Below are 12,821 nucleotides of genomic sequence, written 5' to 3' on the forward strand. Positions count from 1 at the left end.
AATGTTTTTATTCTATCAAATGTAAACTTTTGCAAAGTCATAACCTTAAAATTAAAATGAATAATAATAATAATAATAATAATAATAATAATAATAATAATAATAAAAACTTTAAAATTAAAGTCAATTGTTGCAACTTGTGAGGGAGAAAAAAAGACTTTGATTGATTAATTTAATAGCATCTAATTATGTAGTTGCACCAAACATGCTTGATTCATTCATTTAATATCATCTAATTATGTAGTAGTACAGTTGCACCAACCATTCAAGAGTTAATAGTGTTAATTTATTTGTTCCTCTCCACTCTCCACTCCCCACCCCTTATTAATTTAATTTTTCTATAGTTTCTATTTAACTTGCAATTTACGAACAATTGGAATACACCTAAGTTCCAACCAAGATCATATGATTCATACTAGAAAGGCATAAAATTAAATCTGTGTTAACAAGCAATATATATTTGTGACATTTAATTTATATTTGGTAAACATAAATACTAATGCAATATTTTTGACCTGAAAGTTGAATAAAATTTACACAAACACAATATCAAGGTCAAATTTTTGTACTCCACACATCCATCTTTATACATCACACTGGATATGTGAATTTTGTCATTATTGGTGGAGACAGTTATGTTGAAGTAGGTTTGATATGTCATACTCAAGCTGTGTGTTTCATAGATGAACTTAAATGCTATAACATATTTATTTTCTCAAAGTAAGAAAGCTGCCCTATTACCTCACATTTGACTCCAACTACGACTAACAACTCAAAATACAACCCAGAGGCTAAAACGTTTCTACTTTTATGAGTAGGCTCCATAGAAGAATGTTAACAAATCTCTAGCATGACAACTAGTTCATATGGTGACAGATATAGACTTTCACAATCATCTTTAGGTACTAAAACTTGTCAATCTCTGCCACCATCCTTGATACAAGAACACCGCACAAAATTGCAAGCTCCCATGTAGTTATGTCTTCAAGGGAGCCTTCTTTTCTCTGTCAGATATTCGAGCAGGGGCATTTGAATGTGATTTGAACCGACCTCTTCCTCCTCCATCGTCCTTCTCCTGGAAAAGCCAAGTTAGAATGTTAACTTTGGGTGTCAACGTGTATGCTCAGTTCGGTTGCAAGAAGGCATTATAAAAATAATAATGATAATAAGAAGAATTCCGTGGGCAAATATGGCAATGACTAATAAAATTCTAAGTTCTATTCCCAGATAACTGAATTCATTTTCAATAGTATTACTGTATAAATAAAAATAAAAAATAAATAAAAAACAGGGAGCAAATGATTTAGGGAACCCTCTATGTTAGCATACATCTAACTGAATTCATTTTCAATAGTATTACTGTATGAACGAACGACTAAAACTATAATAATGGAACATTTGCAGAAAGAACGACATGAAACTGAGATGGAAAAAACAATGGAGGAAAAAAAAAAAAAACAACTAAGTCTCGTTTTATTTTTGTAACAAAGACGGACAAAGAAAAGAAAGAAGAAAATAAAAATTAAGAAGAATAAAGCAAAACTACAGGAAAATTTTAAAGTTTTGATAATTCAGAAGTGGATAGTATCTACCATTGACGTTGGGTCTCTGGTTTTTGTTTCTTATTTAATGCAATTAGGATAAAAAGTTGGGCATTATATTTAAAATGATTAAATTTATTTGCCCAAATGAGTTGTAGGCCAAAATAAATCCAGAAGAATAACAAAAAACACGATTTAATAAGATCGGTAGGATCGTGTGATTCTACGATCCAACTTCCGATTCAACTGATCCTACTGCGATCCTACTTCCCAACGATTTTTCATGTGATCAATCGTTTTGGCAATTTGGGTTCGTAGATTCGTAATTTACGATTCCTGACCGGGATTTTAAGCACCATGAACCAGAGTGCATCCACGGATTTACCATATTACATACAAGACAATAGAATTAATTCTCAAAATAAAATGGTCTGCTCACCTTCTTCTTAACAATCTGAACCACATCCTCATCCTGAAGCACATGGCTGAGGCCACAATGTTGCGGGTAGTGTCTTGCACTTATGCCCCACACTAGCACATATTTCACATCCTTCACCAGGCTTCTGTGTATGTGGTTACAGAAGTCTTCAACTGTGCAGCCACCTCTATCCTAAAATCACATAACAAAAATAAAAAAAAAACACATATTAAAAAATCGGAAGAGAAAGATAACTATTTCCATCAAAATAAATTCGTGAAATGACATGAGGATATGTTACATACAGCAGAAAGAACGACAGGATCAGTGAAATCAGGTTGCTGGCCCTGTGGTTTTGTATAAACTCTAACAAGCCCCATCTCCTCCCACATCCTTGCAAGCACTCTGTCTAAATTCAGCTGTTTAAGCAGCATAACAAGAGAAGTTCAATTACCTAGACAACAATATAAATCCGAATATACTGATCTGCCTAAAACCACAGTATCTACATATATTTTCTGGCTTGTAATGCACATGAGATATGCAGAATCATGCTTCATATGGAAGAAAAACTACAGAAAAGTTAACAAATGCACTGTCATGCCCTGTCTGAATGTAATAGGTCTGTACATGTCATATAGGTTCAGTTTTTGCACAAGTCCCTTGCTAAAACCAAGAATTAACTAATTTGACTCTGGTGCATACTAAGTGGAAATTTGAAGTGTAAAACCTGCCTTCAAATTGCAGCTAATGACAACAGAATTTGGTTGTCGTGCTAATTTGTCCACATCATCAATACCAATAACATCAATCTTGTTGTAGACATATATACACTTCATGTATTTACGATTCCCCTCAATAACATCTATAAGGTCATCCACTGTAGCATCTTCACGAAATAACACCTACACAGCATCAATAACAAAAAGGGGGGGAAAACATCAGCAAAAGAGCACCTTTTACTTCAGGTAATTATCAAATAACTTGGAAAACCTTGATACTTAACCAAGTCAAGTATATTCCCAGTAAAGTTTTTCGACAAAGTAATTCATTATCTGACTGTGCAAAATAGTGCAATTATTATTCCTCCAGCTATGATGTCAATTATTAGTTCTCTAGCAAATTACATTAATAAAAATGCTGAGACTGAATACCTCTGCATTGTGAATCTTGTATTCATGTAGAATTTGATAGCAAAGCTTCTCATCAACATGAGTCAACGGTGCCGTGCTGTTGAAAGAAATACCCCCCGTTTTCTTCTTCTTGAAATATATCTGCCAATAAAACACGAGAAAATGAATAAGTAAGACAATTCGAGGGTCTGAAATTCCTTACAAAGAAATTGAAGGAAGAAAAAAAATTCTGTTGATAGATAAAACTTATTAAGCCACATACATCAAATTAAGTTTTACCTGGAGGAGCTCGAAAAGCTCAACTGAAGTGATTTTCTCCATAGTATACAAAAAATTACCATAAAGCAATGCATATGCCATAAGGGTAAGGAAAAGTTCCCTACAGGGCCTACACATTAGCACTTTGGGAGAACTATTTAGGTGGAATCTGAACCAGACTCGTGAACAGGGCAAAGGAAGAGGTTCACACATTTTCTAGAAGCGGTCAATTTATAAATATTTTGAGCATAACCATTCAGGAAGAAATTCATAGCCATGGACAATCCAAATTTTCAGAACTAGGGAATCAGTATTTCACAAATTAGAGGAGATGTTTTCAGGAATTGTTTTCGGTAGAGGAAAAGCAGTGCAAGTCAAATTATGGAGAAAAAGCACCAGAACATGTGCTTTAATGCTGTATAATTAGAACTACATCAATAATTTCAAATCAACTTAAGTACTAAAAGATAGCATTTGAGACTTTCATACAATATTCAAGAAATTAATTGCCAAACTTAAAAAATGATCCGTGGTTTTCTTGCTTTATATTTTTTTTTATAAGTCCTGGTTTTTTTTACTTTATTCACTAAAAAAGGTCATGTAAGCTTGTAGAAAAGGATGGTTAAGATACAAAATTTCAAAATTTTAAAGAATCCTGTTCCAAAAAAGCAAAATACAAGCTTGAAGTTAGGGACTAAAAAATAAGAAAGTGAGCCCACTACTTTAGTTGGCAGAGACGTGCTTTTTATATTAGATAAAGTATTATAGGCTATCAATGGCATGACACATTACTTGGGGCGGTCTCTTATTCAAACGCAGGCCTACAGCTTCCAGCTCCTTGGTCAATATTTGCCGATGTCCCTCGCTCTGTAAGAAATTTTCAATTAGTTCACAATTACAGCAAGCAAACAAGAAAGAAAAACTATAATATATTACTATGAAAACATAAAAAATAATATATTCCACAAAATTTTAACTTGCGACACAACATATTGGTAGAGTAGAAGGCAAATGAGAATTCTTTTGAAAGGTTCACGAAGCAGCAAGAATAAAGTGAAGAAGAAACTCCAGAAAAGAAATAAAACGTGAATCACAAAGGAAAATTGAATACTTGTTTCCTTTATTACCATGTATATGAATAAAGCAGTGCCGGAGACGCATAAGGACGAGTGGGGGCAGTTGCACGCACTCAATTTTTGTTTTATTCTAATTTCGTACCTATAATTTTTTTAAACTGCTAACATGCCCCACTTCAAAATTATCAAAACAAAAGGTAAGAAAAAGAAAAGCATTGAGTCTCACTCTTTTTTACACTCAATCTTTTTCCAAGGCTAATATGATAAGAGAAAATTATAAAAGTCTTCTTTCAGTCTACTCCTCAACCCTAAGCCAACAGGTGAAAATCCTCAATTCCCTTTTTTCAACAAATCTCACCCCTCTGAGCAAAATAGATATCTCATTTTAGATTACAAAATAAAACGCTAAAGATTTTGTTAACATCAATAGATTGGATTTTTTTTTTTTTAAGTAATTGGTTCAAATAATTAAAACACAATTTACTGGGATTATTTCATGATATATCAAAACAAGATATCATACAACCTTCAAACATGAAAACTAGTCAAGGACAATCATCAATGGATATGTTTTTGTATTAATTATTTTGGTAAAGAATATCGTTGCCCCCACTAAATTAAATCCCTGGCTTTGCCACTGTAATAAAGAACAAGAACTTGCATCAGAGATAGCACATAGTTATACCACCAACAATAGGTGCCATTTTCCCATTTACAAGATAATCAGAACACCATCAGTGAGATAGTACATAGTTTTTCTTCTCTTTTTTTTTTTTCTTTTTTTTTTCTTTTTTTTTTTTATATATATACAAGAAATAGAGTTTTATTCAATCATGAGGAAAATCCTTGGAGTACGCATTTACAAACCATAGAGGGCACTGGGCACACATCCCATTCAGGATACATGAACCACAATTTTCCCATTTCGCACTTGCATCAGTTTTTTTTTTTTTTTTTTCCCCTCTTGGCAAGAAACTCACACACACCCATTGGCACTTATGGGGACTTCAACCCATACATCTTATTTTGGGAGGTTGAGGAAATACAATTAGGCTACACCCAGGGAAAAAAAAAAATTCCATTAGGCTGTACCCTTGGTCACACCCACATCAGTTTAAAATCTAAACCTCTTCGATCAAAAATACACACATCATCAAAAACCCCAGAGGAAAACTCATCTGCATGTTGCAAAGTCATCACAATCTTGTTATCTCCTTCAACAACTTGATGATGTGTCTTGATTAAATATTGACATCACGTATGTGATAGTACAGCAAAATACTTTAAAAGGTGATATCAAGTCTTCAGGCATATTTACCAAAGGGCCAAATGGCCCAGCGGTACCAAGGCCCAGCCTTCCAAAAGGAGGTCCTGGGTTCGAACACCGGTGGAGGCGTGTGTGTGAGTTTGCTTTACCATCCCAAAAAATAAAAACTTATCAAAAAAAAAAAAGTCCAGGCATATTTCTATTCTTTTTCTGTGCCTAGCATGCAAAAATATGGGACATCATCAAATTTACTAATTGATTTATAAAAAATAAAAATAAATGAAGGGGTTAAATGCTTGTACAATTACAGATTTTACAACATGGTTGAAAACCTAGTTCAACAAAGTTCATGTAATAAAGTGGATTAGAAAAAAAATCTTAAGATGAAGGAGTTGATAACTAAGATGGTTGTATCAGGTCAAACTCCTTTTAATGGCAACATTTTAACAAGAACACAAGCCAGTATTGAAATGTCAAGCCCCCAGGATCTCAATTTCAAACTAGTAACATGACAAAGGCTATGGAGCATCTAAACATATTAACAATAATTATCATAACATCACCAAATAAAAAATAGAAGCATGCTTTTTCTGTTCCCTGATACTATCTGTTACTTTTTAGATTTTTTAGAGAGTGAAATAATATGGAGCAATGAAGAACGCAAATTAAAAAGAATCCATGTGTGGCTTACTGACCTAATCAGGATTAAAATACAATTAATACACCTACAAGCATTAGTAGAAAAAACACTGCTATTACAAAATGGACACTTACTTTTGAGGCATCAAGAACCATCAACACAATGTCAGATGATTTGGAAACAGCAATAACCTGAGATTGGAAAACAAAATTTATTGTAAGGTTTAATGTAAAAGAAAGAATGATATAAAAATGCAGCTCTCGTCTCAGGAATGTTATCCACTCAAATATGACAGAAGATAAATAAGGAAATTGATCAATAATCTTTATACTAAAGAAAAACAACATGAAATAGTATAAAACAAATAACAGAAAGCAAATGAAGCTTTTACCTGCCTACCACGTCCCTTCCCTTCCGAAGCACCTTCAATAATTCCAGGAAGATCGAGCAGTTGAATTTTAGTATCATTATAGTGAATAATCCCTGGAATGCAAGTAAGTGTTGTGAACTCATATGATGCAGCTTCTGAATGTGTTCCCGTCAAGAGCGTTAAAAGAGTCGACTTCCCCACACTGAAAACATGTAAAAGTCACTGAAAAAGGTGTATCCCATAATAGATTCAACCTCGATGGTACTATTCTAATGCATTTGTGCATCTTTGGCAGAATAGGGAGAAAGAAAAGACAGGTTCTGGTATTTTCTAACCCAAGGCAAGTGCAGTCGACAATTGGCAAATCATATATACACACATTTCTAAAAAAGTATTGTTCTCCAATTTGTAGCGTATCAACTAAAAACACTTGGAACTTGGGCCTGCCACCATGACCATGACAAGCATCAACTCAGAGAAAGCTACAAAACTTTCAATTAGCTAAAGTTTGTACCTCCGGCAATGGGACATGTGGCAGAACATTAATCTATTTCATTTCTTTTATTCCTAAAGTAAACATTTGGTCCTTTTTTTTTTTTTTTTTTTTTCACTTTCAAAGAAGACGCACATATCCAGGTGACCAATATGACAGACCTTGGGAATCCTATTAGGGCAACACGTCCATGTCCAAATTTTGTAACTTCAAAGCCCTCTCCAGCTCCACTCGAACCCTGGTTCATTAACATCATCATACTCACAAGCACAAAAGTACAACTTAAGTTCAAAATATTCTTGAAAGAAAAAGAAAGTGCACAATCAATCTATTAAAATCTAACATCTTTACAAGAAAGTGCAGATCAACCACAACAAAATCGTAACAACTTGCATACTTTTGGAGGCTCCAATAATTGTGTCCTCAGTTTTGCTATCTTTGCCTTGAGCTGACCAAGATGATACTCTGCGTATTCAATAGTATAAAATGAATCTCGCAATTTGCACTAAGTACTAAGAAATAAATTTGATTTTTATTTGAGAAGAGTAGAGATATGTAACACATAATGAAATGGAATTTCTAAAATCAAGTAAGACTATAAGAGATTGACAGTGGCATGCAGACATGACACAAAGAAAGCCAAGAATTCAGAGGAATATTAAGCAATAAGCAATTGATCCTTCAGTAACAATAAATTAAAGCAACAATTTTTATGAGAGAGAGAGCGAGAGAGAGTAATATACTTTTCACTCCAGCATCCACTTGCAGATACAATAGTAAAAACTACAACTAGTACAGTGCAAATAGATGAAGACTTGGATAAAAATGAAAATGCTGCTGGACTAAACAAGGAACCTGTGGCTTTATTTTTCTGGGTCCGAGCCATCTCGGCTTCAATTTCTTTAATCCTTTCTATGATCCCCATTTTTCCGTGAGTTTAGCTCTGAGAGAGAGAGAGAGAGATGAGAGAGATGAGTTTTACAACTAGAAATCATGCAAATTTGATAACCAAACCAAATTAATGTTATAAAATAATAATCAATAGCCAGAAACACATAGCAAAGAGAAGCTAGAAAACTGAAAGCTAAATAACCACATACAAATGCAAACAATAAAGTAAGACAAAATCATACAAAAGTTGAGTGCTCCAAAATCATAAGAGTTCAGTGCTCGTGAAAGATTAAATTAGTTAAATCAGTTATATTATTAAGAACAAGGGTAATAAAGTTCTACAACTCTGGTAAGGATTTTTTCAAAAAAAAAAAAAAAACCGTATGATACACCTAATAATCAGCCAATAGGCCCACTACAAAAATATTTAACGAGAAAAAATTAAGTAAACATTCCAAGCAATATCTAACAAGAATATATATCTATATACTTCTAGCAAGGTGCTATAAGCACATATTGTTGACTTTAAGAGAGAATCAAAACACGAGTAAAGTAGAAGATGATAAAGAAGAAGAGAAGAAAGACAAGGTGAGAGAGAGAGAAATGGGGAAAGAGTGAAAGAATGAATAGGATAGTTTCATCCCTCCACCACATTCTATTTATACGAAGAAGTTTCAGAAATTACACATAACCACCCTACATTATATAAGTAACAACAAATAAGCCCCTTATAACACATATAACTTCTAGCAATTGAAGAGCTAAAACATTCACATTGAAATGGTAATAACAACAAAAAGTATGCCCAATTTTCTCCTCAAGCCATAGGGCTGCAAATGAACAGACCTGTTTGCGTACAGGTTAGGCTTGGCTCGATAAAAACTCAGTTCGTGTTCGTTTTCTTAGTAAATGATCAGAACTCAAAAAAGTTCGATTATTAAACGAGTCAATCTCAAACCCTCAGCTCGGCTCATTTGTTCGTAAACATATTTGTGAACAAACTCATCAAATGGCTTGTTTAAAGCTCTTGTTTTATTTACATATATCTATAGATATAATATTATATAAGTTTAGGTAACCATTAATTTTGATTTTTACTTAAAGACTAAGCCCAAGCCCAAGCAACCTAACCCAATTTCATCTCTTTCAAACTAAAACAGCCCAAGCTCATCTATGTATTCCCAACCCATCTGTTACTCATTATAACACCTAAATCCCTAATCTTTTATTATCTTCTCTCTCCAACCTTAGCCATAGAACCCTAGTTCGTGACAGCAGCTACTTGATTTGGAAGGTGCCTTTGAATTGTGGAATTGAAGATTAAGGTGAAGATCTATAATCGAGCCAAGATATGTAGCGATTTCTTCCACCAAGTACTTGTATGACCGCTGGACACATATATGTCGAACATACACCTGCATAGACACAGATTATATGCGGTTCTCTGTGATATGGATAACGAGCTCAACCAAGCAGCTGGAGTTCGCTTGAAAACTCTCGAGCCGAGAGCGATCTTGGCTAGCAAAAGCTCGATCAAACTCAAGCAGAGCTTGATCACCCCTTTGGGGTTGACGAGCAAAGTCCGAACACCCCAATACTCGGCTTGTTTACAGCCGATCAAGCCATCATGTACACTCATCAAAAATAGTAGCAGAATTATACTACAGGGAGAATAATCATTGATAATTTTACTAAAAGGTACAGAAGAGAACCATAAAAAAGTGAGCAAACCACTTCTTGGATGGTGCATAGCCAAAATACGACACTTCAATAACCTTCCAAATAGATATTAAATTTTAATTCGCAAGATAAAATTAGACACTTCCATCGGTTAGATTACTCATAGTTCTGGAGCTTTTCAAAAAGCAGAACTGCCAAACAAGGAAGCTATAAAAAATAAAATCAAAATTAAAAAAAAAAAAAGTATGGGTTAAGGAGGCGAGAGCAGACATGATATCCAACTATTGAATCTGAAATATGGTCTTACAAGTACAACTTAGTGTATCTGACACACATAGATTGTCAATTTGATTAGAATAATAGTATTTCAATCAAGAGGGTAAAACCACCTGACAATGACAAACAAACAAGCACCGGAAAAACTCACTGTGGTTCCAGAGATGTATATATCATCTGTTTTCAAAACATAATGAGATAAGATCAAACAAGAACTCAAGAAAAACCTAAGACTTAGCCTAGAGACAAGGAATGACGAAAGCAATAGAAAGCTAGAAGATGAAATCCAACTAGACTAACAGAGAGCTCAAGTAGAGGAAGACAATGTTCTCTCTTTATTCTCTTGAGAGGCAAGGGAAAGTAGGTTTCGTCCTTCGGGCAGAAAACCTGGCTGGTATACACTTCGCAGAAGAAACTGGGGCTACGGGCATTCCTATTTGTCTTAGTAAAGCCACAATGAGAATAATTATCAGATGGAACAATAAAAACAAGAAGGAACTCCGTTTTTCATTCCCAAAATTTGAATTAATAGCTAATTTGTTCTCAGAATTAACACAATGTTATTACAAAAGAAATAAAATAACATGTAAAAAAGTAATTAATAACAAATACCTCAGGTAACTAACTCCTTCAGACGAAACAAGAGTTCAAAACTCTATCCGCTTGCGGCAGAACCTGCAATCCAAAGCGCATGAGCACAAGAAGTCAATATATGTATGTATATATGTAAATATTTTGCGCAAAATGCAATAATGAAAATAAAAAATAGAAAAAAACAGAGACCATAACTATTTATATATATGTTTGGATAGAACACTAAGAAAACGAAGATAAATGAGAAATGAAAACCTCTGTGCGTTCAAATTATTTTGCAATTGCAATCACTCAGATAATTTCTAAATTAATTGTTCAGATTTCCATATTGAAACATTATTAATAACAGGAAACTGTAAAGAGAAGAAATTCATGAAAAAAAAAATTGGGGTTTTAGGGAACAATCTAAAGTCTCTGGTCAGAGAGATAAGTAAAGTTGGTGGTGTGAGAAGTTAAAAAGTATTGAGGGTGCAATAGAACTAGACGTTATGTATAAGGAGATAGAGAGAAGTCTAGAGAGAGAGAGTGTGTCTCGCAGAAAATGAAGTAGATGTGATGAATTATACATATATACGTACCTGGATTGAGATCGGGTATGAGGAATCGTTGTACTGACGTTGGATGTTCGTCAGTTGCCGATTGCCGGCGAAAAGATGCGCCGTCGCCGTGCAAGTTCAGAGTGAGAGAGAAAGATGAGGGGAAGAAGAAATAATCCCGACCCACAGTATTATGGAGAAAGGGATCTAAGGAAAAAAAAAAAAATCAAAATATAAAATATAAAAATTAAAATAACCTAAACGACGACGTCTTGAGCTGGGTTCTGGCTAATACATTCTGAATTCCTCTCGCCCCCAACCGAACCAAATGATGCTTTTCTTCTCATTCTTCTTGCCAGATTTCAAAATCTTAATTTCTGAATCTTATGAAGAAAAAAAATAAAAATAAATTTGAATACTTTCTCTCACTTGTTCTCTTTTCTTTATTTTTTTTCTTCTCATCCTTTTGAGGATTTCAAAATTATTCAATTTGAAATTCTGATGATTAATTAGTGATGGCATGTTGCCATGTTGTGGGATGGGAACATATTATTAATTCTTAAGGGCAAATTTCGTAAAACCCTCTAAATTATCAATAAGTGATCATAAAACTTCAACCAGTTTTTAAAACCCCCAACAATATAACAACGTTATTATTTTATCACAACTCTGTCAATTGGCCGTTAATGGTATGTGAAATGACTAAATTACCCTTATTATATTTCCTTTTATTTAAAAAATCAAAAAATCATATTTTTAAAACTGAATGAGAATAGTCTACACCACCGGCACCTCTGGACTCATGATGAAAGCCTTACCCTCCAACTGCTTCCCAACGGCATTTGTTCGCTAATTTTCCTTCTCCATTGATGACCACAGATTCGGACTCTGGCTTTGACGACTCCGAAGCTCCTATCCCAAAAGCTTGTCAAGCGAAACCACCAAATGATAGTGAACCATTATGGCCAAATTCACATAATTTTAATTTCAGTCAAATTTTTAAAATTTTTAAGCATTGACAGAATATAAACAATAAGAAAGCAAAAGGCAAAAGTGAAATCTTTGAGAAACAAATCAAGAGATCTTCCTTGTGAGAGAGAGAGATGGATGAAGAGGGAAGGGATTTTGGGTTTTTGAGTGGTGATTGTGTGGACATGAGCCTAGTGTTCGGTGCTCACTTCTTGGAACGCATCATGATTTGTGGTCTTTTGTGACAAGATCAACAGGTTGCGGTAGAAAGCCCATCAAAGGGCTCGCGACGTCACCACGGTAAATTCATCGCCGGTTTGATCACCATCTCCGGTAGAACCTGTAGGGTCATGGGCATCATGGTGTTATCACCTTAGGTCCGCCTACCTGAACCGTGACTTTTGCAAAGAAATCAACGCCATTTGCAGCAGAAAGCCTATCTACGGGTTCGCCGGCGAGAGCTTCATCCAAAAATACACCAGTGCCGATACTCCCTTCATGACAAAACCCGTTCCAGAAATGAGCAGATGATGGTCCTTTGGTTGTGACGACTTCGGAAGGTTGCAAGCTTGTCACCAGATATCAGCTCATGTAGTTCCCGGAAGCTCGTCTGCTGTTCTTCACCAACATTCACATGCCGGGGTATTTTCGTCACAAAAGTCAATTTGTCAAAGCATTT

At 34.6% G+C, this 12,821-nt stretch overlaps 1 protein-coding gene across 2 annotated transcripts; it reads right to left on the bottom strand.

The window, feature by feature from the left end:
• Positions 1–655: 655 nt before the first annotated feature.
• On the bottom strand, positions 656–11,378 carry LOC132282310 (developmentally-regulated G-protein 2). Of its 2 annotated transcripts, XM_059783932.1 has the most exons (13): positions 11,216–11,378; positions 10,656–10,718; positions 8,052–8,139; positions 7,594–7,661; positions 7,358–7,434; positions 6,725–6,905; positions 6,468–6,524; positions 4,143–4,217; positions 3,114–3,233; positions 2,694–2,864; positions 2,265–2,378; positions 1,981–2,151; positions 656–1,075 (listed from the first exon to the last, which is right to left on the bottom strand). In XM_059783932.1, exons 3-13 carry the CDS (start codon positions 8,119–8,121, stop codon positions 977–979), a joined length of 1,203 nt encoding a protein of 400 aa, XP_059639915.1. In that variant the 5' UTR covers positions 8,122–8,139; positions 10,656–10,718; positions 11,216–11,378; the 3' UTR covers positions 656–976. The 2 variants fall into 2 exon arrangements, with proteins under 2 accessions (XP_059639915.1, XP_059639916.1); XM_059783933.1 differs by lacking the exons at positions 10,656–10,718; positions 11,216–11,378 and adding an exon at positions 10,157–10,180.
• Positions 11,379–12,821: the final 1,443 nt, after the last annotated feature.

Source organism: Cornus florida, unplaced genomic scaffold, assembly GCF_030987335.1.
Source record: "Cornus florida cultivar Cherokee Brave unplaced genomic scaffold, ASM3098733v1 CherokeeBrave_3.0.0_Hap2_Chr11, whole genome shotgun sequence".
NCBI lineage: Eukaryota > Viridiplantae > Streptophyta > Magnoliopsida > Cornales > Cornaceae > Cornus > Cornus florida.